This window comes from Callorhinchus milii, unplaced genomic scaffold (genome assembly GCF_018977255.1).
Source record: "Callorhinchus milii isolate IMCB2004 unplaced genomic scaffold, IMCB_Cmil_1.0 Scaffold1, whole genome shotgun sequence".
In the NCBI taxonomy this organism is placed as follows: domain Eukaryota; kingdom Metazoa; phylum Chordata; class Chondrichthyes; order Chimaeriformes; family Callorhinchidae; genus Callorhinchus; species Callorhinchus milii.
In genome coordinates, this window is record NW_024704742.1 from 99,045,912 (window position 1) to 99,070,598 (window position 24,687).

Below are 24,687 nucleotides of genomic sequence, written 5' to 3' on the forward strand. Positions count from 1 at the left end.
TCTTAGAGTCATCTCAAAGCGCTTCACAGAATATACTGTAACTTGTATTTTTATGTTTTTTTGTGGACAATTCGCGGCAGCCAATTGTGCACAGCAGTGTTCCACAAACACTCATGGATTGAGTGACAATATTATTATTAGTAGTTTTTATATTTTTTGGAAGGGATTATTACCTCCAGAAAAGCGATCTGACAGTTGACTAACAACCAGGTTCCTACTTGCTGCTAGGTAAACAGAAGCGTGTGGAGTAAGGAAACTTGCCTAATATTTTGCCCTCCCCGGGAATCAAACCCAGGTCCTCCCGCATGCGAGGCGAGTGCTCTAACCACTGAGCTACACAACTCTACAAGAGAATGTGACTTGGATAATTTTGTCAGCGTTTAGCAAAGGGGGAGGGAGGAGGAAAGAAAAGCTTTGGATATGCTTAGAATTGATCCAAATGGAAAATAGATTTTTATTTAGCAGTTTAATCCTTTTAATCTTTACTGCTGTATTCAGATTACAGGATTTTGTGATTTCTAACCTAAATCAGTTGTAAACTATGACACATTTCGGAAGTGGATATAAATAAATCTGCGGACAGGGAATAGACGAAGATCTAGTGCGCAGTAAATCTGTGCTTACATTAGACAACTGTCAATAATTTTGAGAATGCAGTTTTCATTTCACTGTTTAAAAGAAACCCATATTTGCGTATTGAGTTTGTTTTATGATGAAAGTAGTGTATTTGAACATAAGAATTAGGAGCAGGAGTAGGCCATTCAGCCCCTCGAGCCTGCCCCCCTGTATTTGGTGCATTTTTTTATAATGGGATCTTTACACACATTAGATTTTTAAAGATGGATCTGAATAATCACTTAACTGCGCCTCAATGATTGCTGCAAGTTGCACAGGGATAATGTGGTACTTACAAACATAATATAAATGAACCGTGACGCTGTGGAATGTAGATGAATGGAAAGGATAGACACTGGAGGATAGTTAACATATTAGGCTGCAAGTATTGAACAATCCTCTCAAGATAAATTACTTCCTGTGGTAATGGATATGATCCAGATCAGGCAAGAATGTGGAAATTGTGTCTACCTTTTTACAGTTTTGTAATTGTAAGCCAGTTAGCATTGGTGTTTTGAACTAAACAGTATTAAAATAACTTTTAAAGAGGCACTGTTTATTTGAAAAAGTGTTTGCCAAACATTTTTTTTAGGAATGTCAGGGCATTTGTGCACGTAATTTTGAAACACAGCTTTGGACTGCCTGCCTGTAGTGGCGTTCTGATGAAAATGAAATGTTTCAGCCACCCAATTTCTGAAAAAAAAATCATCCTATGCTTCTATTGCTCCTAACTCTTCAGTACATGTCTGCCTATTCAAAACATCACCCCCTTCTCAAAAAGCCCTCATAAAAAAAACTCTCTTGTCAGCCTGGCTCAGTCGGTAGTGCACTCAGTTCTGAGTCAGAAGGTTAATAATAATAATAATCCTTGCATTTGATATAGCGCTTTTCACATCAAGAGGACGTCCCAAAGCGCTTCACAGAATACACTGTAAAGTGAATTGACTGTATATTTGTGGGCGAACGCGGCAGCCAATTGCGCACAGCAATGGTCCCACAAACAGTCGTAGATTGAAAATGACCAATTTTATTACTGTTTTGTTTTTGGAGGGATTATTATTAGGTGTGTGGAGTAAGGAAACTTGCCCAAGGTTTCGCCCTGCCTGGAATTGAACTCAGGTCTCTCGCTTGCAAAGCGAGCGCTCTAACCACTGAGCTACAGGACTCAGGTTGTGGCTTAAAGCCCCACATGGGGACTTGGAACTCACATAATAATAAAAAATAATAATCCTTGCATTTGATACAGCTCTTTTCACATTTTCTAGATGTCTCAAAGCGCTTCAGAGAATATACTGTAAAGTTAATTGACTATATTTGTGGACAAAACGTGGCAGCCAATTGTGCACAGCAGTGCCCCCAAACAGTCGTGGATTGAAGTGACCAATTTAGTATTTTTTTTCTTGAGGGATTATTATCAGGTGTGTGGAGCAAGGAAACTTGCCCAGGGTTTGCCCTGCCGAGAATCAAATCCAGGTCTCTCGCTTGCGAGGTGAGTGCTCTAACCACGAGCTACGTAGTCTATGCAGACCCTCCAATGCAGTGCTGGGGTAATGTTGCATTGTTGTAGGTGCCATTCTTCGGATGAGATTGTAAACTGAGATCCAGTCTGCCTACCTGTCTGCACTATTCAAAAAGAGATGAGAGTTTATCCCATGTCCAGGCCAACAGTCCCTCAAGTAAGATTGGTCACTCAATACATTGTTGTTTGTGGAACGTTGCTGTGGCTGCTGCATTCACCTACAAAATACAGTCATTCCACTTTACAGTGTATCCTGTGAAGATCTTTATTTAATTATTGTAATGTTGCCTTTTTTAGAAATGCAGAGATGTATTTGACAAAATATTTTGCTCGTGTGAGGAATCTACCATTGTTCTAATAAAACTTTGTTCTCCAGTCTATAACTCAGGATACATCTGTCACAGATTTCCTGAGTCATTTGTTAAAATGCAAATGCTAACTTCTGGAACACAAATTTATTTATTGCCTCTACGATTTATTATTCCTCTTTGTATCAGACTGGAATGCATATTTTGCTTGTTTGTTCAGTGTGTCGAGATATATTTTACGGTACATAAGTGACTTGTTTACTAAATTGGTAACTGAGTTGTTACATGAAGCATGGAAATTGGTTACTTCCTGAACAAAAAATTAATTTTACTAGTTAGATGTGTCAGATATTAATGCGTTGCTCATGTGATTCTATTAGATTATTATTTTAAAAATTCATTCTCCCACCCCCTTGAGGGGGAAAACTTAAACATTTCTCGGATAAATTCTGGACCCTTGATTTTCCTGTTAGGTTGTGAGTATCAGGATACCAAAAATTATTTCGCAATTCCTTTTTTTTTAAAAAATGGCAAGACCGTAGTGCCCCAATACCCACAAAACACCTTTCTTCAAGAAAATGTCAGCCTAGCTTAGTTGGTAGAATTCTTGCCTCTGAGTCAGAAGGTTATAGGTTCATGATCCATATTGGGACTTTGGGCTCACCTGTCTAGGCTAACACTCCAATGTAGTGCTGCATTGTTAGAGGTGCCGTCCTTTAGATGAGATGATAAACCAAGGTCCCATCTGTCTTTTCAGGTGGACTTTAATGATGAAAAGAGAAGGGGGGTTCTCCTGGCATCATGGCCAGCAATTCCCCAGACAATTTGATTATTCACTTCAAGGCTGTTTGTGACACATTGCTCTGTGCAAATTGACTGCCACATTCGCCTACAAAAATAGTAATTACACTGTACAGTAAAATCTGTGAAGTGCTTTGAGATGACTGTATTGTGTCAAATTGCAAGGAATATTAGAGAAATCCCTAATTTTCTCTCAGCACTCACACTACTTATTGCTTTTAATAAACATAATTTTGTGAATTCCCGAGGATAACCCTGCAATCCAAGGCCCTAATGGGTGGACTGGTCATACCTGGACAAGCAGCAGGTTTCCTGAGAAGAAAATATTGCTTTAATATCTTGTGTATAGATGAGCTTCTTCTTCTTCACTTCCCACATCAATTAATCTAAAACTACAATGTCCAATTTTAACACATAATGCAAGTATTTAATTGACTTCACCATGCTATTTTTTTAATGGAATTTGTGAAATCATCTTAGCAGTCCTGGTGTTTTGTGTGACTTTGAAATAAATAATTCAGAAGAAAAAATCAATGATTTTAAATTTCCTTCAAATTTCACATCAATAAATGAGCCTCTTTCTTTTACAGCACAATCAATGACCGTCCTATATGCAGGATCTGCCATGAAGGCAGCAGTCAGGAAGATCTGCTTTCCCCTTGTGAATGTACAGGAACCCTCGGGACTATTCATAGAAGCTGCCTGGAGCACTGGCTTTCTTCCTCGAACACCAGTTACTGTGAACTCTGCCACTTCAAGTTTTCAGTCGAGCGCAAACCTAGACCATTAATAGAGGTCAGTAACTCAAGCATGTCCAGAGAAACCAGTGTTAAAAATGTCTTGAGTTGTACATAGTGAATGGTCTGTGTAAAACCTTTTGTTAAAATTGCATTCAGCTTCAGACAGTGGTTTGCTTTACTTCTCTAGTTTTCCACCTGTTCCTCCTGCTTGTCATTTGAGGTGGAAATAAGTCAGTATTATTTTTTTTTGTCTAGAAGCAAATTCAAAATATGATCATTATCACCATTATGGTCATTCATTAGCATTGAAATATAGGTTTTGTAACAATTTCTACAGAGGACCAATTCCGGACTTATAAAGCATCAAAATGTTGCTTTCTAAATAACTGTGGTTTCTTAACCATAGTAATTGCTACTAATTTCAGTACAAAGCTATAACAGTGAGACATTTAATGTGACTCATGTTAAACTGGGTGATCCTTGCTGCTTCCAGCCTCAACTCCAGGGCCATTGCTGTTCTGACAGACATCGAGTTCTGGATCTGTTTTACCTTTCTCTAATTTAACATAAAAACATTGAGGCTATCCTCCTCTCCTCAGGTGTTGATCATATCAACCCCTCTAGTTGCTCATTCCAGCTCATGGAATATCAACAATTTGTTCAACACATGACTACTTTGAATTTTTTATTTGGCTATGACCAAATATGATTTTCTCCAACTGCGACATCGCCCGTCTTATTATTTCTCCAGCATTCAGGTGAAACACTCATCCCACCTCTAAACTTGTCAAAAGCCTTGTAGCTCTACAGTCTATATTCACTCCCATACTAACTCTGGAGCCCATCACCTCCCATCTTTTTCTGGCTCCTCCCCCAGTGGAACATGTGTAAGATTCTCACCCTTGCCCCCAAGGCCTTGCCCCTTCTCCAATTCTGCAACCCTCCTACAACCTACAACCTACAACCCTCCTGCCCCTGTCCACTCACTCCCTCCTCCACTCCACCAACTCTAGCCTGCTTCATGCTCCCTGCCTCCTTTGCTCACCATCAGCGGGCAAGCTTTAAGCTATTGTCCAGGATTACTGGTATATAAAACTAAATCCAAGTCGCCATTGTACCATAGATGTTACCTTCCCATCTTGTATAGCTACAGTTTTTAAGACTTTTTTTTATAGGTTGGGGAACAAATGATAGTTTTACTAATGACTTAGGTCAGTTATGTTCTGAATTTTGCTATTTGGATTACTTTAGAGCACAGATGTGTTTACATCATAAGACAAGACAGAATGTTGCAAAATTGATGATTTAAATGCTGTTAACACAGCCATTCCTAATGCACACATGGAATGTGACAGTTGTGTTTGGGAGTCATCATAATTTACCAAGTTGGAAGTGGAAACTTGGTTCGAGCAGAGAGGATAGTGTCAGTTGTTTGATCATTTCACTGAAATGGATCTTCTGTTTGACAGCAAGCTATAAAGCCACCACTCTGCTTCAGTTACCGAAACAGTCTATAAGGAGAAACACAATGAGCAAAGTAAAATGAGAAACAGGTGGTTGTAACGTACACTTAGAAATGATTGTGGCTTTGATGTCTCTACTCTCTGGAATAAGCGGTTAGGCATGTGCCCTTTCCCTCTGTCTGGCTTCTTGTTATCATTTATGGATGATTCACTCCCATTGTCCTCCTGTTCATCTTAGTTGTGTCTATGTTTTGATTGCCTGCCTTCCCTGTATCCTTCCTGCTGACTGATTGTGTGAAATGTGAGACACATTTAACAAGGAGAATACTTAAATAAGATGCTCCGCATTTGAAATTTTAGGATATTCCAGGCATATAAGAACCCTTAAACCATAACTGTTGCTGTTAGCTCTACAGCAAGAAAATTCTAGTCCTTTTAGATATTCCACTTCTAAAAAAAATAAAGTGAAAACAATTACGTGTTAAGCTTAAACTGCTCCATCAGGTTACCCCTTCCTCTTTTGACTGGTGTACTGCTCATCCCTCACTTCCCCTGTCCCACCATTAATGGTTAAGTTGCACTTCCAACCCCACCCCCTCCCCCAGGCTCTCTGGAACTCTCTCCCAAAAGCCCCTTTACCTTTCTCTTTTTCTTCTGCCTTCAAAATCCTCTAAGTCAAAACTTTTGAATTCACCCTCCTTTTGCACGCACCTCGGGCTTCCCCAAAGTATCTCTGAAGCATTTCAAACCATTCATGAAGAGAGCGATACAAGTGCAAGTTGTCAGCTGCAGGGCCAGAAGCATTTTGTTTCTCGGACTCTGAATAGAGCAGTGCAGCTATTAAGGGAAATTGCTCCACTTCAAAACTTCAGTTTACTCCTGAATTGTTGCTGCCTGTCCTGGATCCAGTCTTGCTGGACGGTTAATAAATCTATCTTGTTTCATATTGTTTTAAGAGCTTGAGCTAGTTGGCTTCACTTCTCTTTTCTCAAGTAGATTTTGAGTGATTTGATGTACTTCTCAGCTTCATAATTTTATAAACTTTCTACACAGTTTCGGTTCCTAAAATAGATCAGCAATTAATATTGTATATGAATTTCAAAGAAATGGCTAATTTCTCCATGCCATAATTCAAGGTTCAATTATATGTTTATATTATTCAGTTATATAATTCACTATTTGGGTTATATTTCATTTATATTCAGTTAATTTCAGTTTTTTTAATTCAGTATTTGTTCGTCTGCCTCCAACTATCCATGAAAGTTCCAATACACCTTTTTAACCTCCAGGTGTGCTTTCACTTATCACACCCTTGGATACATTCCCGCATGTATTTTTATTTAGATATGTGTGTGTATATATACATATATAATATAAAAATGTTTTATTTACTGGCTCGTCATGTATGAATTAACTGTGGAAACATTGATGCACTTGGTCTATTCAGTTTTGTTGTACAGCAACTTTTTNAAAAAAAAGTATGGCTTAAAGGGAAAGAGGACTCTTACCAATTAGGCTTGCTTTATCTGAAATGGAGGAGAGAGAAAGAGAAATGATGAACATTTTTAAAAAAAACTTTTTTTAAATAAAGGTAGTCTTAAATTCTGGTGTTGAGAGTTTGGGATTCTTAATGACACAACTCATTTAGATGATTTTAACGAAGATGGGAGGTTTATTAATTAATCCCTCTTTCAAAATTAAACTTGTTTCAAAAATATTTTTGAAATTACAGGAAACAAGGAGGATATTTGATGTACTGATTCAATACTGTATTGGTTCCTGAACTGAAGCTTTGAATTCCAAATCCTAATTCCCTACCCTTCCACCATAATTTGTTTCTTTGGTTCGCTTCAAATACTTATTTTATTGCCCTTTAGAAGTTCTAATTCTCTTTTAAATGTTGTGATAACATATTCTGCATTCTAATAACTCTCTGCGTGATGATAAAAGTTAACCCTCCAGTAATGATCTGAACTTATGCCTCCCTTATTAGTAGCATTGCATTCTCTACTTTTTGTTTCCTGATGTTTTATTTTAACTTTATGCTTCTGTTTTGGCACTCAAATTTTTTTTTTAAAAAAGATACTAAACCAGAAGCAGTACTTTTGTAGCAGTACAAATTGTAAGACTTGATAAGATCCTGTTTTAATTTTGTGTGTTTTTTTGTGCATATTTAACATTTATTCAGTGTGGTTTGCATATATAAAAGTTCTCATGTTTTGGGGCCGTTATTTAATTTTTTGAGCCCCACTTTCCAGGAAGTGGTTTTGGAACAGAAGCAACGTTGTTTGATGAAATATAAATAGGATGGATTTTTATCTTTTATTTTCAATGGATAAAGTCTATTTAATTTAATGTTTCTTTTATTCTTTTATTGAGTTCTCGCCTACAAAAACAACCAGTGTTTTTTGTGCATGCACATCACACAGGAAGTGACATCCATAGCAACCTGTCGACTTGGATGTTGGCCAAGTTTGTCGTCTAAAAATTGAATTTTCAGCAATATTTTTTATGTTGTATTGCAGAACTTCGCCAAACCTGACAAATATTAGTATTTACAAATAATTTGTGATTTCTACCAACCCTAAATATAAATTCACTGCAGACAAAATTTCAAAAGAACTTTTAGCCTTGAACTAGTTGTAAAAGGAATTACTTAAGAGATTTTTTTTAATGTTCTTAGAGAGTTGGCTCATTAGTAACATCAAACAACTCAGCTCTTTCATAAGAGTAGTCAGAATTATCTGAATTCTGCTTATCATAGAATCGTACAGCACAATAAGAGGTCATTCGGCCCATCGAGTCTGTGCGGCTCTTTGTGCAACGTAATGTCAATCCCGCTCCCCAGCCCTTTCCCTATAACCCTGCAAACCCGTCCTCCTCAAATACCCGTCCACCGCATTTTTAAAAGTAGTTATCGAATCGGCTTCCACCATCCTTTCAGGCAATGTGTTCCAGATTTGAACAACTCGCTGCATGAAAAAATTTCTTCTCACCTCCCCTCTGCTTCTTTTAGAAACTATTTTGAATCTGTGACCTCGAGTCACCGACATACCCACCAGTGGAAACAGTTTTTCCCTTTCTAACCTATCAATCCCCTTATGATTTTGAAGACCTCTATTAGGTCTCCTCATAACCTTCTCTGCTCCAATGAGGATAATCCCAGCCTCACTAGCCTTTCCTCATGATCAAGGTCCCTCATTCCTGGTACCATCCTTGTAAATTTCCTCTGCACTCTTTCCAATGCCTTAACATCCTTCCTATAGTGTGGTGCCCAGAACTGGGCGCAATATTCTAACTGAGGCCTAACCAATGTTTTATATAGGTTAATCCTAACCTCCTGACTCTTGTACTCTACGCCCCTATTTATAAAGCCTAGTATCCCACATGCCCTTTTTACAGCTTTATCTACCTGTCCTGACACCTTCAATGATTCATTTACCTGAACCCGTAGGTTTCTCTGTTCCTTCATCCCCCTTAATAATAATAATAATCTTTGCATTTGATATAGCGCATTTCATGTCAGGAGGACGTCCCAAAGCGCTTCACAGAACACACTGTAAAGTGAATTGACTGTATATTTGTGGGCGAACGCGGCAGCCAATTGCGCACAGCAATGTCCCACAAACAGTTGTGAATTGAAAATGACCAATTTATTGTTTTTGTTTTTTGGAGGGATTATTATTAGGCGTGTGGAGTAAGGAAACTTGCCCAAGGTTTCGCCCTGCCTGGAATTGTATTACCCAGCCTATATTGCCTCCCCTCATTTTTTCTAACAAAATGCATTACCTCGCATTTCATAAGAACATATAAACATAAGAATTAGGAGAAGGAGTAGGCCATTCGGCCCCTCGAGCCTGCTCCACCATTCGATAAGATCATGGCTGATCTTCAGACCTAACTCTAATTACCTGCCCTATCCCCATATCCCCTAATCCCTCTGTTTTTTAAAAACTCTTATCAGTCTCAGCCTTGAAGATGTTCAAGGACTGAGCATCTACAGCCTTCTGGGGTAGTGAATTCCATAAATTCACTGTCCTCTGAGTGAAGAAATGTTTCCTCAACTCTGTTCTAAAAGGCTGACCCTTAATTTTAAGACTGTGACCCCTGGTTATAGTTCTCCTACCAGAGGAAACAGACCCTGAGTGTCTACTTTATCCAGCCCTTTAAGAATCTTATGTGTTTTAAATTTCTCTACATTGAAATTCATCTGCCATATGTCTGCCCATTTTACCATTCTGTCTATGTCTTCCTGTGGTTGGCTACTATCCTTCTCACTGTTTACCACCCTACCTAACTTTGTGTCTACCACAAACTTGGAAATGGTACTTGCTATACCCAAGTCCAGATCATTTATGTATATTAAGAAGAGCATTGGTCCTAATACCAATCTCTGGGGGATGCCACTGTACACTTACCTCTAGTCAGAAAAGCAGCTGTTCACCACAACTCTCTGCTTTCTGTCTCCCAGCCAGTTCTGGATCCATGCTGCCACTCTCCCTTTTATACCATGGGCTTCTATCTTTCTTACAAGTCTTTCATGTGGCACTTTGTCAAATGCCTTTTGAAAGTCCATATAACCTACATCAACTGCACTACCTTCATCCACCTTCTCCGTTACCTCATCGAAAAATTCTAATAGATTTGTTAGGCAAGATCTGCCTTTAACAAATCCGTGTAGGCTGTCCCTAATTAACCCATATTCTTCTAAGTGAAAACTTATTCTGTCTCGGATTATAGTCTCCAGGAGTTTCCCCACTACTGATGTTAGGCTGACTGGCCTGTAGTTCCCAGGTTTGTCCTTCTGTCCCTTTTTGTACAGGGCAGTCACATTGGCCACTCTCCAGTCCTCTGGTACCACCCCTGTGTCCAACAAAGATTGAAAAATTGTAGCTAAAGCCTCCGCTATTTGTACCCGTGCCTCCCATAGTAATCTTGGTTGCATCCCGTCCGGACCGGGTGACTTATCTACCTTCAACCCAGTCAACCTTTTCAGTACTTCCTCTCTGTTTATACTTATCCTATCCATTTCCTCTACCCTCTCCTCCGATACTGCGATATTTGGTGCTTCCACTTTTTTTGTGAAGACAGATGCAAAGTACTCATTCAGTACATCAGCCATGCCCTCTGCCTCCACAATAAGATTTCTGCCTTGGTCCTTAATTGGTCCAAAGCTGTCCTTATGACAGAGCTCTGTAATGGGATCCTAGTATAAAAATCATAATGGAAATGTTGCCAGTATAGGAAAACTCATATAAATCGTATGTACACCTGAGTCCCATTTATTTTCGTACTAAAAATCACTTTGATTTCTTTGCTAATATACTATTTGTATTTTACAAGTCTAATAAATGATTAAGTTGGAACGGTTTCTTGGCCTAAAATAATCCTACATTCTATGCAACTCATCTCCTAACTCATATCGCCGCTCCCACACTTACCAAATGAAGTATCACTTGTGCACTTAGTGCTGTGTTTGAAACATTAAAGGACAGAAAACAACCTGTCATCTTGTCACAAAAGACAAAATTAACTTTGTTTAAGTCTCATTAAGTCAGCCAATACAACTTCTGTGAGTTTGTCCACATCTTGTACTTCATATTATGGTCCCAACTGATCCAACTTATGCAAATCTACCTGTATTATTAGTAGGTTTAGAGCATAAAGTTAAAATCAAACATCAGGCGAAAGCACTCACTAGAGCAGTTATAGGACTGCATTGTGATTTAACTACAAATCTGAAGAATGCTTTGTATAGCATTACTAAAGTGGTGCTAGATATTGGTTCAATATATCATACACCTAACTGCTGTCCATTCTACTGTTTGACTCTGAAGAAAAATGGTTGATATACAGCAACGTTCTATTACAACATAATAATTGGGGTCCATAAAATCTCAACTAGCACTCTAATGAAGCACAATACATGTGTTGCTGGCAGGTGGCCAACTTCTGAGCCATTAGGTCACATCACTTCTATGTAGAAGTGACATAGAGAGCAACCTGACTTAGAAGTCGGCCAGGTTGACTAAAAAAAAATTGGTCACTCAATCCATGACTGTTTGTGGGACACTGCTGCCCGCAATCGGTTGCTGCGTTTCGCCCACGAAAACAATATACAGTCAAATCACCTTACAGTATATTCTGTGAAGCGCTTTGAGACGTCTCAAAAACGTGATAAGGCGCTTATCAAATGCAAGGATTATTATTATTTTGTTTTGAGTAAGTAAATGTTGGGGTGCACAACTCAACACACTAAGCAAGCTCATGTAATAAAGTGTGTTATAGTACCAGTAAAGTACAACATATTTCAGTGTGATGTTCAGGTTATCAGACTTTTGGTTTAACTGTGCTAAATGCTTCTTGTTCTACCCTTTTTTTTCAACAAAATTATTGAAAAAGCTCAACCACAGTTGACTGCAGGGGTCCAACTTGTTTGTCTGCTTTTTCACCGGAGCAAAAAGTTAACCTTTAATTGCTTGGCCTCCATTTTATATGATAAATGTGTTGGCTTAATTGGAACTCAAATTCACTACTAGTTTGCTCAAAAATACTTTAAAATCCAGAAATTCAAGTTACAGTGTAGAGAATAAACCATTGTACTTGATAACTAGCAGGATACTATTTGTTGGGGATTAAATTGTTTTGACAAGAACTACAGTATGTAGTTGTACAATGGCATATTTTAAAGGTGTCCCATATACGTTAACATTTAGTACAGACTTTTGAAAGCTAAAAAGTTTTTTAAATAAAGGTATCAGTACATTTTTTTACACTTTATACATTTTGATCATTTGAGTTCAAGTAAGTGAAACAAAATTATCAACTGTATTCCAACACATTTTTTTAAATTGAATTCAGACTGTTGTAAACTCATTCAGTGCTGTAATTTGACATCTTTTTCCCATTACAATACACACATTACAAATTTCTGCAATCAAAGGATTTACACAGTTCTTGCATACAATCACCCACAAAGTGCAGATAAATTAGTTAAAGCAGCTGGAGACATTATTGCTTAGTGACTGGACAGCATTTCTGAATATCCAACTGTTTTAGGGTCATTTTACTGTGGATGTTGGTTGAAAACAAAATTATGTGGCAGTGAATTGAGGTGGAGAGGTCAATATCTGTTGACATTTTTGGTTTCAAACTTTAACTGAACCTATCTTAATACATTTGGAAATTCTTTTAACAATCAAACTCCCCTGAGGGAGGACGCAGTGACTTTCTTTGTAACTAATTGGATGAATAATTAAGAATGTCATCTAAACCCTCATTCAATTCCCAGCTGGTGGCAACTCTCCTTATTTGCCCTAATAGGTTTGTACTAATAACCATGCTCTGCTGTGAGTTGCAATTGTTTCCCCCACACAATGGATATCTTTTTATTCACAGGTGTGACAGTCAAACCTGTTTTCAGCAACCACTCAGGGGACTGGACCAAAGTGGGCTTTATGTAAGGGTAGCCTCTGATTAAGGGTTCGTTGCCTGAGTATCTGTGTAGACTCCTGCTCGACTCCGGCGCATTTATCAACTCAACCTCAGCGGCGAGGCGGGAAGCTGTGGGCACCACACATGGGCCACTCAGCGAAATATTGGTAAATAATTTATTTTGACAACCTGGTGCCACACCCCATATAACAACAACTTGCTTATATAGCGCCCTCCACGCACGGTCGCATCTCAGAGAGCTTAACAGTGGCGGAGCCTAATTCCGAGCCGTGGGGGGAGGGGGGGAGGAGGAAATGGCCATGAGCACGGTCGAAGAGGAAGGTTTTGAAAGAGGGGAGAGAGAGGGGCAAGGCGGAGGGAGAGCATTCCAGAGTTTTGGGGCGTAGTGACTGAAAGCACGATCTCCAATGTCGAGGTGGAGGATTCGAGTGACGAGCAGGAAGCTAGTGCCGGTCAAGCTGGGGTGCTGGGTGGTGGATTGGAATGAGCTGGATCTTTTGAACGGTGGAGCTGGGGAGACCGGTGAGGAGTACTTTGGAGTTATCCAAGCGGGAGGTGACAAACGCATGCATGAGGGTTTCAGCTATATTTGGGGTAAGGTACAGTCGGAGGCGGGCAATGTAGCGGAGGTGAAAAAGGCCATCCTGGTCAGGGACTGGATGTGGGGGAGGAAGGAACAGCTAGGGGTCGAACTGGAGGCCTAGATTGCACATAGGAAGGTCACTGTGCAGTGCCACATGGTGAAGAATAGATTTGTTTCCGTGGCTTCTTCCCCACCATAGCAGCAACCAGGACAATAAGAAGAAGAATCCCTCCATTTGATGTAGTGCAATACAACTACACAATTATTATATTGTGAAGACCTCTTAAAGCACAGTGGGATATTCAGAAAACCTGTGCACTCACCAAGCAATATAGTCTCTAACTGTTGTCACTATTTATCTGTATTTTGTGGTTATTTTGTGTAAAACTGTGTTGAATCTTAGATTGCAGAAATTCATAATGTACATGTTGGAGTGGAAAAAAAAATTATGTCACATTACATAGAAGAGTTGGAAGAGAGGATGAGGACAGGATTATAGGACTTTGTGGAGATTGGACGAACAAGATCATGAAAAATTGTGAAGGTCAGGATGAGGATGTTAAAGTCAATTGACTGGGTTACTGGGAGCCGGTGGAGCCTGGCTTCTGAGTAATTAAATAATTGGTTGATAAGAAATGCAACAATGTTGAACTGGAATGAATTGCTAGCAGTTTTCCTCACTCCAGTAGTTAGCCATGATTCTGAGATTTTCATGTGAAGAAACACATGAGCCAATTTTGAGTACAATGAGGACATGTTTAAATGAAGAATTAATTATATTTTTCTCTCTCCATGTGGGTTGCCAGCTGCAACGCTGCTGAGAGGTTAAAATTCATATTACAGATGTTTTCACAGTTGAACCAACACTGTAGTTAGTAGTTGATTATATCTTCTCTCTTGCCTTCCACCCACCCTCTGCCCCCTCAGCCACAGGAGAAAAGTTGTCTATCGTGGAATTATGAAGGGCTTCAATCTAACAGGCCAGTTGAGTATTAAATGATCACTGCGGCCTCGCTCCAATCTAGTCCCACTTTCAACTGTTCCATTGCAAATTTGTTTTGGAGAAATCCAGTTTCCTTATTACATATATTAATAAGTAATGTACTTGCACCGCCTTGGTACGTCCTCCTGATGCGAAAAGCCCTGGCAATCTCTCCGACAAAAGGCTGTGGATGCTGGATCCATTCATCCAGGATCCACAGCCGGATGAGGGAGATGGTTATTTGTTAAGTCAGGGTATTAAGGGATACAAGGCAAGGGTGGATAATTGGACTTGAGGTACAGATTAGCCATGATCTTATAGAATGGCAGAACAGGCTTGCGGGGCTGAATGACCTACTCCTGTTTCTATGTTTCTTCATATCAATACAATTTGTTGTCGTTGAATGCACTTGTTATAGTGACTTATATCGTCGTGGTATTTCATATTAAATTTTATTGTGACCATGAATTTATGGGCAAACTTGCCATCCAATTTGCACACAACAGTGTCCCATAAATGGTCATGAGTGAATGAATTCCCAATTTTATCTGGGGGATGTTGGCCAGAACATTGGGAAAAACTCTATTTTGAATTGTGTCATTGGATCTTTACCATCCACCTGAACAGGCAGACAGGGCATGGGTTTAATGTCTCATCCAACGGACAGCATCCCCAACAATGCAGGATACACACAGCAGTGCAGTGTACCCCTGCACTACTCTGGTGTGTCATCCTAGACTGTGAGTTCAAAGTCTCGATATGGAACTCGAAACCACACTATTCTGATTCGGATGCGAGAGTGCTACCAACTTTCTGGCTGACATCTGATTAGAAAATAATCATGTAGTGTACTAGTTCATTAATCCACTCTTGAGGTGCTAGACACCAGGTTTGGTGCTCAACAGTAGATGTACTGTATTCAGATTGGTTGGAGAATTGGTGCTTTATTTTAAACTAGGGGAGCGCCCACTGGTGTTGAGATTTACTGTCAGAACATTCCAGGTAAACAACACAATTTAGGATTTTAATCTTGTTCTCTACAAATCCGTTTATGCTGCTTTTCCAGTTTTCTTTGCATTGCCTCTCGTTGTTGCTTATTTGATCATCCAGAATTCAGCAGTCCGTGCCCTCTCCTGCACTAGGCTCCGTGACTCTATCACTCCCATCCTTGCCCAACTCCACTTGCTTCCCATCACACAGAGGATATAGTTCAATCCTGGTCCTTACCTTCAAAGCCCTCCACAGTCTTGCTCCCCCCTAGCTTTCCGACCTCCTAACCCCCTACCACCCTGTTCACTCCCTCCGCTCGGCGGGCTCCGGCCTGCTTCACGTCCCCCTCCTCACTCGCCCCTCTATTGGCGGGCAGGCTTTCCGCCACTCTGCCCCCACCTTCTGGAACTCCATTGCGCAGTCCCTCCGTCTCGCCCCCTCCTTTGCCTCCTTCAAGACCCACCTCAAGACCCTCCTCTTCGATTGTGCTTTCGATCTCCCTGCTTCTCCCCCTGCCCTCCAGCTTCCCCCACCCCGACCCCCAGCTTGGGTCCATAACTCTGTCCAGTGCATTGGGACGTCCTCCCGATGTGAAAGACGCCTTACAAATGTAATTTTGTTGTTGTTATTTTTGCCTTGTCAGTGAAATGCAGATTATTAGAGTACTGGACAACCCATTATTATAATGCCCCACTCAGCCCCCCCCCCCTCCCCCACCTATCTAATGTGTTCTTGCCTATGCTGATGGTATCCTATGGACTCTTGCTAAAAGGAAGCACATTACAGTCGGCTACTGAAAGTCACTAGCTAGCTTCCTGCACTCTTTTTAAAAAGACAACTTGCAAATTTTCCAATCACAGGTAATAATCATTTATATTTGGTACAGAGGCTTTTGTGTCGGGATGACATATCAAAGTGCTTCATATTGTAAAGTGGGCAAACATACTACTGTCACTTGCTGCACGTGCGCAGGAAGCCTCACTGATTTCATTTCCTTTGCCAAATGATGTCAGCAGCATATCTTGCAAGTAGTGTGTATGTGCCCACCGCACAGCAAGTGATGTCAGCAATTATTGGAGCGTATAGAGGCTGGCGGGTGGGGTGGGGGCAAGTGTAATTTTAGTTGAGCATACTGTGCATGTTGAGCATATTGTGGGAGATAGTGTGGAATTTTGTGTGAACTGAGGTTTATGGAGAAAAGAGCTAAGAAGACTGGTGAGGAAAATCTAGTCAATCATTTATGATCTGCTTATGATGTGATTACATACATACACTGTTGTTTGTTGCCAAGTAATGATACAATGGTCTCAGGGCTGCAGCCATTAGAAGTCTCAAAGTAAAGTTAGATCTTTATCCGCTGCTCGGTAGGCAAACTCAGCTGCTCAATCATATCACTTCAGGGCTTGATGAAGAACCACCATGATAGAGATCTGAGAGCAGTTTGTATAGCTGCCCTCATGTATAGAATGTCGTATGTCCTTGTGAGACCTGAGGTAAATGAAACCCATCCACAAAACAAAATTACTTTCTTGGAAACCATGATAAACCTGTCTCACATCTCAACCCACCAGATTCAGTGAATACAACTGAGCATAATTTAAGGTGTTTAAGATTTCTAATCATTGGAACTAATTTATTCTAAAAGTTTAGAACTATGTCTTGAGGGTTTAATCTTAAATGCATTCCATTGCTAAGCAGGTTCAAAAGCAGCAACAAGTTTACTGTACTTTGAAAGGTTTTAATGAAAGCACAATTTACATATTTTTAAATCAAAACACATGATGTGGTTGGAAAAATAGTGAAGAAAAGTTCCAAATAATGGGGCCATTGGGCATGCATGTTCAGTCAGTAAATAGATCTGCTGCTTACCCATGGCCAGTCTTTTATAGTATGAATTTGCCTGTACCCTGCCATCTGGGTTATTTCTCCTGTCCACTGATCAAGCATATCTGTATTTAATTAGCTTTCACTAACCATCGTTTAATACTAGAGACAGAATACTTTTGTTCTTTGCACATGTTTAACTTGACCCTGTTTAAGTCAAGCAGGTCAAAATGAGTTTTGAAGATTACCAGCTCAAAAGCAAATTTGTACTTTAATGACCTATGTAGCCAGCAATTAATTGCACTGTATAAGCCATGTATTATGTGATGATAGATTGTTGTGACCTTCTGAACATTACAGTGAGTTTATTGGTTGGGGCGTGATCTAAGTAATAGTTAATCTGAATTTTGAGTTAACATCCTGCTGCGTTAAATGCTAGGTACAATAGTTGCACTAAACTACTATAGACCAGCAGAGCAGAGCTTCATTTACTGGTCCATACTTAGATATCTGTTTGTGCCAGGACAACAGCTGATATGGTGCCATTGGCTGTGGCACTTTCTGAGTTAAGGAGGGTTAAAATTACATGATTTTTCTCCCTTTTTTTTAAACTGGGAAGTGCATTTGTGCGAACATCGGGTGAGAACAGGATCTACCTCTGCGGTCAATTATCTTGCTTAATGTTTGCTGTCAGTGTGCTTTGCCAGATGCTGGCTGACACTTGTGGAAGAGTAACCCAGACTCAGTCAACATTCGGGGGAGAGGGGAATATTGGTAAAGAAGAGAAGTATCCAGGCTACAAACTGTTTCTTAATCTTTCTGTTGGCAACCATGCGATTTTTGTTTGAGTTCATAAATTTACAAGACTGCTGTCCTGCTGTGCGGATTATGTTCTGTGGTTTCTAACAAAAGTAAAAGATTTCAAAATCCTCTTTTTAAAAACTGTAGTTTAGTTGTTGCAAACCAACAAAGAGCATCAATGTTGTCACTGTAGCTGTGTAGAGCGAGTATCTGTCTCATTTTAATAAACCGGTGTTTTGTGTTTTCTCACCAGTGGTTAAGGAATCCAGGCCCCCAACATGAAAAGCGAACTTTGTTCGGAGACATGGTGTGCTTCCTGTTTATAACCCCTCTAGCCACAATCTCTGGGTGGCTGTGTTTGCGAGGTGCAGTGGATCACTTGCATTTCAGCAGCCGGCTGGAGGCTGTCGGGCTCATTGCATTAACAGTTGCACTCTTCACTATTTACCTCTTTTGGACTCTAGTAAGTATACGATAAATTATCTTTTTGGGGGGGATTCCTTTGATTATGAATTAACGTCACTATAAAAGGAGCATTCCTAATGATATTGTTCACTCATCAAATGTCCTTTCACTGGAAGCCTCTTAATACACCACCAAAAAAAATTGCCATCATCATCACTGATCGCCTTCGCTTTACCATCAGAACATTTGTCCCAGATTAATGGATATGTTTCGATCTCCCTTTCTTTTCCCATTTCATGTTTCTTAGATTAAATAACTGGATTTGATACACTCATCCAGTCATTTTCATTTATTTAAAATATTAAAGCACATTGCTGTTCTAATCGTTGCTACAAATGCCTTTTCCCAAATCATCACCTCTACCAGTAAAATCCAGATGTTAAAACAATCACTTATATTTATATAGTGCCCATCAGAAAAGGTAGCGGCCCAGAGCGCTTATGAATAAAATAAATAGATATATATAAAAATAGATGCAGAGTAAAAAGAAATTAAAGTGGGGATGCTTGCAATAAGTGTAAATACATTCCACACATGACTGACTTGAGGGAAACCTCCAAAATATAACTCTTGCTCTTCGTACAACACGTTATCAAGTTGTTGAGATGCCTCAAAGTGCTTCATATTTGGAATAGTATTCCTGTGAATCAGCATCCCAGCCTTTAATGAATTACTACCACACATTGTAATCCCAATACCAAGATTAAACGTGCCTATGAAATGAAGCCATTTCTGCTCATTGTAATGATAAGTGGTCACATATCTATAAAATCTTATTTGGGTTCAATGGTCACTAATAAATTGTAATTAGGCACATTTTTAATTGTTCATTACCATAGCAAAACTTTATTGACAATTGCTTTGGTATTAAATGCATTAGAAAATGTCCCCCTTTTATTTACACTTTTTTTGCTATGTAGTGAGAATACAGGCAGATTGTCACCTCCATTGTTGGTGTCAACGATTCATAGATTCATAGAATGTTACGGCACAGAAAGAGGCCATTCGGCCCATCGAGTCTGTGTTGGCTCTTTGACAGAGCAAGTCACTTTCACTAACCCCAATCACCAGCTTTCTCCCCATAACCCTGCAAACCTGTCTTCCCCAGATACCTATCCAGTTCTCTCTTAAAAACTGTTATCAAATCGGACTTCACTACCCTTTCAGGCAGATCATTCCAAATTCGAACAACTCTCTGAGTGAAAACATTTCTTTTAACCTCCCCTCTGCTTCTTTTGGTAGATATCTTAAGACTGTGACCACGAGTCACAGACCCACCTACCAGCGGAAACAGCTTTTCCCTATCTAGCCTGTCGAAACCTTTCATGATCTTGAAGACCTCTATCAGGTCCCCGCGTAACCTTCTCTGCTCTAATGGGAAAAGTCTTAACTTTTCCAGCCTATCCTCATAGCTAAGCTTCCCCATTCCTGGTATCATTCTCGTGAATCTCCTCTGCACCCTTTCCAGTGCCTTAATATCCTTCCTGAAGTAAGGTGCCCAGAACTGGACGCAGTACTCCAGCTGAGGCCTAACCAGTGTTTTGTATAGATTAACCATAAACTCACTACTCTTATACTCTATGCCCCTACTAATAAAGCTCAGTACACCAAATGCCTTTTTTACTGCCTTATCTACCTGCCCCGCTACCTTTAATGATTCACTTACTTGAACACCCAGATCTCTCTGTACGTTCACCCTCCTTAGCATTGAGCTACCAAGTCTATATTGCCTCCTATCATTTTTCCTACCTAAGTGTATCACCTCACACTTATCCACATCGAAATCCATCTGCCACATGTCAGCCCATTCCACCATTCTGTGTATGTCTGCTTGCAGTTGGTTACAGTCCTCCTCACTATTTACTACCCTACCTAACTTTATATCATCTGCAAACTTGGAAATAGTGCTCTCTATGCCCAAATCCAGATCATTAATATATATTAGAAAGAGCAGTGGTCCCAATACCGATCCCTGGGGGACACCGCTGCTCACCTCCTTCCATTTCGAGAAACACCCATTAACCACCACCCTCTGCATTCTGTCACTCAGCCAGTTCCTAATCCAAACGGCTACTGTCCCCCTAATACCGTGGGCCTTCAGTTTTTTATTAACCTCTTATCCGGTACTGTGTCAAAAGCCTTTTTAAAATCCATGTAAATAATGTCCACCGCATTTCCCTCATCAACCCCTCGCAGTCACCTCTTCAAAAAATTCTATTAGATTTGTTAGGCAAGATTTGCCTTTAACAAATCCATGTCGGCTGTCTCTAATTACCTCATGTTCCTCTTAAGTAGAGATTTACTCTGTCCCGGATTATGGTCTCCAGTAGTTTTCCTATTACCGAAGTTAGGCTGACTGGCCTGTAATTTCCGGGTTTGTCTTTCTGCCCCTTTATGTAGAGGGAGGTAACATTAGCCACTCTCCAGTCTCTTGGCATCACTCCTGTGTCCAATGAAGATTGAAATATAATGGCCAAAGCCTCCGCTATTTGAACCCGTATCTCCCACAGCAACCTTGGGTGAAACCCATCTGGTCCTGGTGACTTATCAATTTTGAGCCCAGTCAATCTTTTCAGAACTTCCTCTCTGCCTATAGTAATATGATCTATGTCCTCTACCCTCTCATCCAATACTGAGGCATTTGGGGCATCCATTTCCGTTGTGAAGACAGATGCAAAGTACTCGTTCAGTACATCAGCCGTGCCCTCTGCCTCCACAACAAGATTGGCGTCATTGTCTTTGATTGGCCCCACTCTATCTTTAACTAACCTTTTTTCCTTTATGTGCTTGTAAAATATTTTAGGATTCCCCTTTATGTTACCCGCTAACCTCTTCTCATGCGATCTTTTAGCCTGCCTTATCACTCTTTTGTTGTTGATGTGCAAACATTTCTTAACCAGATTTATTTTAAATTTCACTAGGTTTCATTTCGTTATCACTGTCGACTATACAACGAGTGGCGTCGGACCAATCAGAGAGTCGTATTGCTGCTCCCAAAGTCTTTGGGTGTGCCATCCACTCAGCAGTCCCTTCTCCAGCCTGTGAAAAGGAACTCAAAAGAGACAATTGTGTGACAACTGGCAATCTTGCCAGACTTCAGGATTGAGAATTCTGCAACAAAGAGTTCTATCCAAAGATAGTTTAATTCTGTACGCTATCTTGTTCAAGGAAGATAGCCTGAGTATTTACAGTAGAGTGACGCATTGGATTTTAAACAATTTGGTAATTGTCGGTTCTTATAAAATTGTGTATTCTTCATTGTTACAGTTACACTGTAGTGTTTGCCCAACAATGCATTGGCAGATTTCAACTGTACTTAGTCATAATAATGCTCTTTACACATGTGACTGATAACATTGTCTTGATATATTCTGTTTTTCTTGCCCTGATAGATCAGGTCATATACTCAGTCTAAACCATGTACTTTTTTACATATTGGTAGGATGTGACTGAGCACTTTCACACTTCTGATTAATAGCTTGGTAAGTTTGGACAGTTTTGTTCCAATTTTCCTGCTGATGCAACCAATTATCTCCATTTCTTCAGTTGTCTTTGAAAAGCTGATGATGTTTTTTTTAATCATTATAAGGATACTAACATTTGATATTTCCACAAATCAAAATGCTATCGTATAGGCGGGGTCAGTGTGATCAGTTTCTCAGTAGCACTTTTTAACCCCTGTGTTAATCATGTTACTGCTATGTAGTAATGCAATCAATTCCTTTGTGTATTCCATCAGAATTGATCGAGACAGCTTTTCCAGTTTGATACAAAAAGGCCATTTGAGTATACCTTTAACGTTGGTGTGTGTGTGTGTGTGTGTACATTATATATAAAAAAAACTAATGTGATTTTTCCAATCTGTCTTAATCTGCTACAAAGCATGTTTGAATCATAACAACAACAACTTGCATTTACATAGCGCCCTTCAAGCGGGGTAGAGTATCAGAGCACTTCATAGTGGCGGAGTCTAACACAAGCCAGGGGGGGAGGGAGTGGGTAGGTGGTCGCAAGTATGATCAAAAAGGAAAGTCTTTAGGTGGGATTTGAAGGTGGATAGTTTATGACGTGTGTTTTTCTATCCAAAGACACACATCATATTCAGAGCCTGGCTATAAAAGTTTCCATGACTAATGCACCAAATCTAAAATGAAGTAGACAATGGGGTATGATTTGCAGTTTACTTAACAATTCCTGTCAATCCACAGGAACCCTGCACCAGAACAACATTGTTTTGGAGTAGAGTTTCCACTATCAGTGGGACGTACTTCCGCTTATCAGAAGGAGCCCCCGTTTGCTGACTGATTGCATTAATACTACAAATTGGCCTCAGATGTTTGTATGTTTTAATTTTATGTTTTATTTTATCTTGAATTGGAGCTACAGTATATCTTAAATCATTATACCAGTGCTCTAATCTCAAAATGTGCTTGAGTTCTTAATTGTGTGCAGCTTGTGATTGGCACTTTTATGAAAATAGTTAAATATCTAATTCTTTAGTGTGTATAATCAGAGGTCTGAAACCTCAAACAGGTTTGACGCCTAAATGGAATATTTTTTTTCTCTCTCCCGAGGTTAATCATGTGAATGTATTGGAAGCTCGAATGCTGTTCTATGGACTGCTTAACTGTGCTTTTTAAGGCACGTGTAAACTACAAGTTATAAATTGGTCAACTTTATCTTTGTGGGTTGGAACCAATTGCAGATACACTTGGAGGAAGATTCACATTTATCGTGTAAATCTGTTTCCAGAATTGTGTAGTAAATCATGTATCTTCCATTACTTGAAGTGTGTTTTCCCCCAAAGTAACCAGGTGGAACTGCTTAACTTTTCAGTTAATGTTTAGTTTGATGTGTTGCTTTTCTGTTATAAAAGGTAAAATTTTGATAGTGCATTTAGAAATGTCGTCTAGACACAAAATTCTTACTAATCTGAACAAATTGCATCATAAGTGAAGTATATATGCAACATTTTAATATGGGGCCAATGGCAATAGAGGGAAGGGGGATATTGTGCCACTCTAAACAGAAGTGTTGGCTCTTAACACTCTAAATTTCTACCTCCAGGAAAGTTTATGTAGATGCAAAAATCACCCATATTGTGCCATTTTCATTAATTCCTGAATATTACATTTCCAGATCTACATGTAATGTGAGCAGTGATTTTATTATATTTGTAAAATCCCAGGAATCAGAATTTGGGAGAAAATGAAATAACGCATTTGTTTTCTGAAAACTGAGGCCAGTGTGGTATTCAATTATGCCTGTGGTCATGACTTCATTGTTGTTCTGTTAGTCTGGCAACCAGTGAAGCACAACAACACTTGGATTTTCTCTTTCCTCTTGGTCGTTCACTTGTACAATATGATTAATATATTTACAGATTTTTTTTGTATTAACCAAGAACATTTATTGAAAGGAGAAATAAAACTTTGGCATACAAAATGCACATTGAATGAGCCATGTACTGATTTCCAGTAGCAGTTGATGCTCATTTCATAGTACCAGACACACCAAGAACTTTTAGAGGAACATTTCTAAGATTTGCAGTCATAGACTGTAATGGTGGAAACTAATTTCCATCATCTCATGACATCTTAGTCAGACAGTTTGCTTTTAGACCATGACTTTCGAGTTAGATTAATACTGCATACTTTGTAGTAAAGGCCATGAAAACAGCAAATGTGACCTGTGCTTCATTTTTATGCAGGATAAAGCTAGAGAACTGTTTAATTTATTTAGCTTTTGGTAAGCATTAAACCATAAAGGCTAGGTTTCATTCTGCAATTGTTTCTCCATTGGATGAAGTCTGATGCAGGGTTTGTTCATCGGTGCTCCATGTGTCGTAGAACCCCATCTATTGGTGACTCATTTACCACAGCAACATACATTTATATTTTGCCCACAAAATATAAAGTCAATTCACTTTACAGTATATTCTGTGAAGCACTCTCGAAGACGTGATAAGGCATTATATCAAAATCAAGGATTATTATTATATAGCACACCTTCATTTTTCCCTTATGTACTCCCCAAAACTTTTCTGGACACGACATTTCCACTTTCCCCTCCAAAAAAATTGTTGTATAGGGTTTATTTTGCTATGTTGATGGGGCTGACAGGGGAGTGGGAAAAACAAGT

General features: G+C 39.6%; 1 protein-coding gene across 1 annotated transcript in view; it reads left to right on the forward strand.

The window, feature by feature from the left end:
• The window catches only part of marchf3 (E3 ubiquitin-protein ligase MARCHF3), a 59,633-nt gene extending 35,654 nt beyond the window's left edge, over positions 1–23,979 (forward strand). Inside the window, exons 3-5 of the mRNA XM_007899360.2 lie at positions 3,834–4,038; positions 18,335–18,544; positions 21,468–23,979. Of these exons, the coding sequence (XP_007897551.1) occupies positions 3,834–4,038; positions 18,335–18,544; positions 21,468–21,620 (568 nt within the window). The 3' untranslated portion in view covers positions 21,621–23,979. The remainder of the gene's footprint in view (positions 1–3,833; positions 4,039–18,334; positions 18,545–21,467) is intronic.
• The last annotated feature ends 708 nt before the right edge of the window (positions 23,980–24,687 follow it).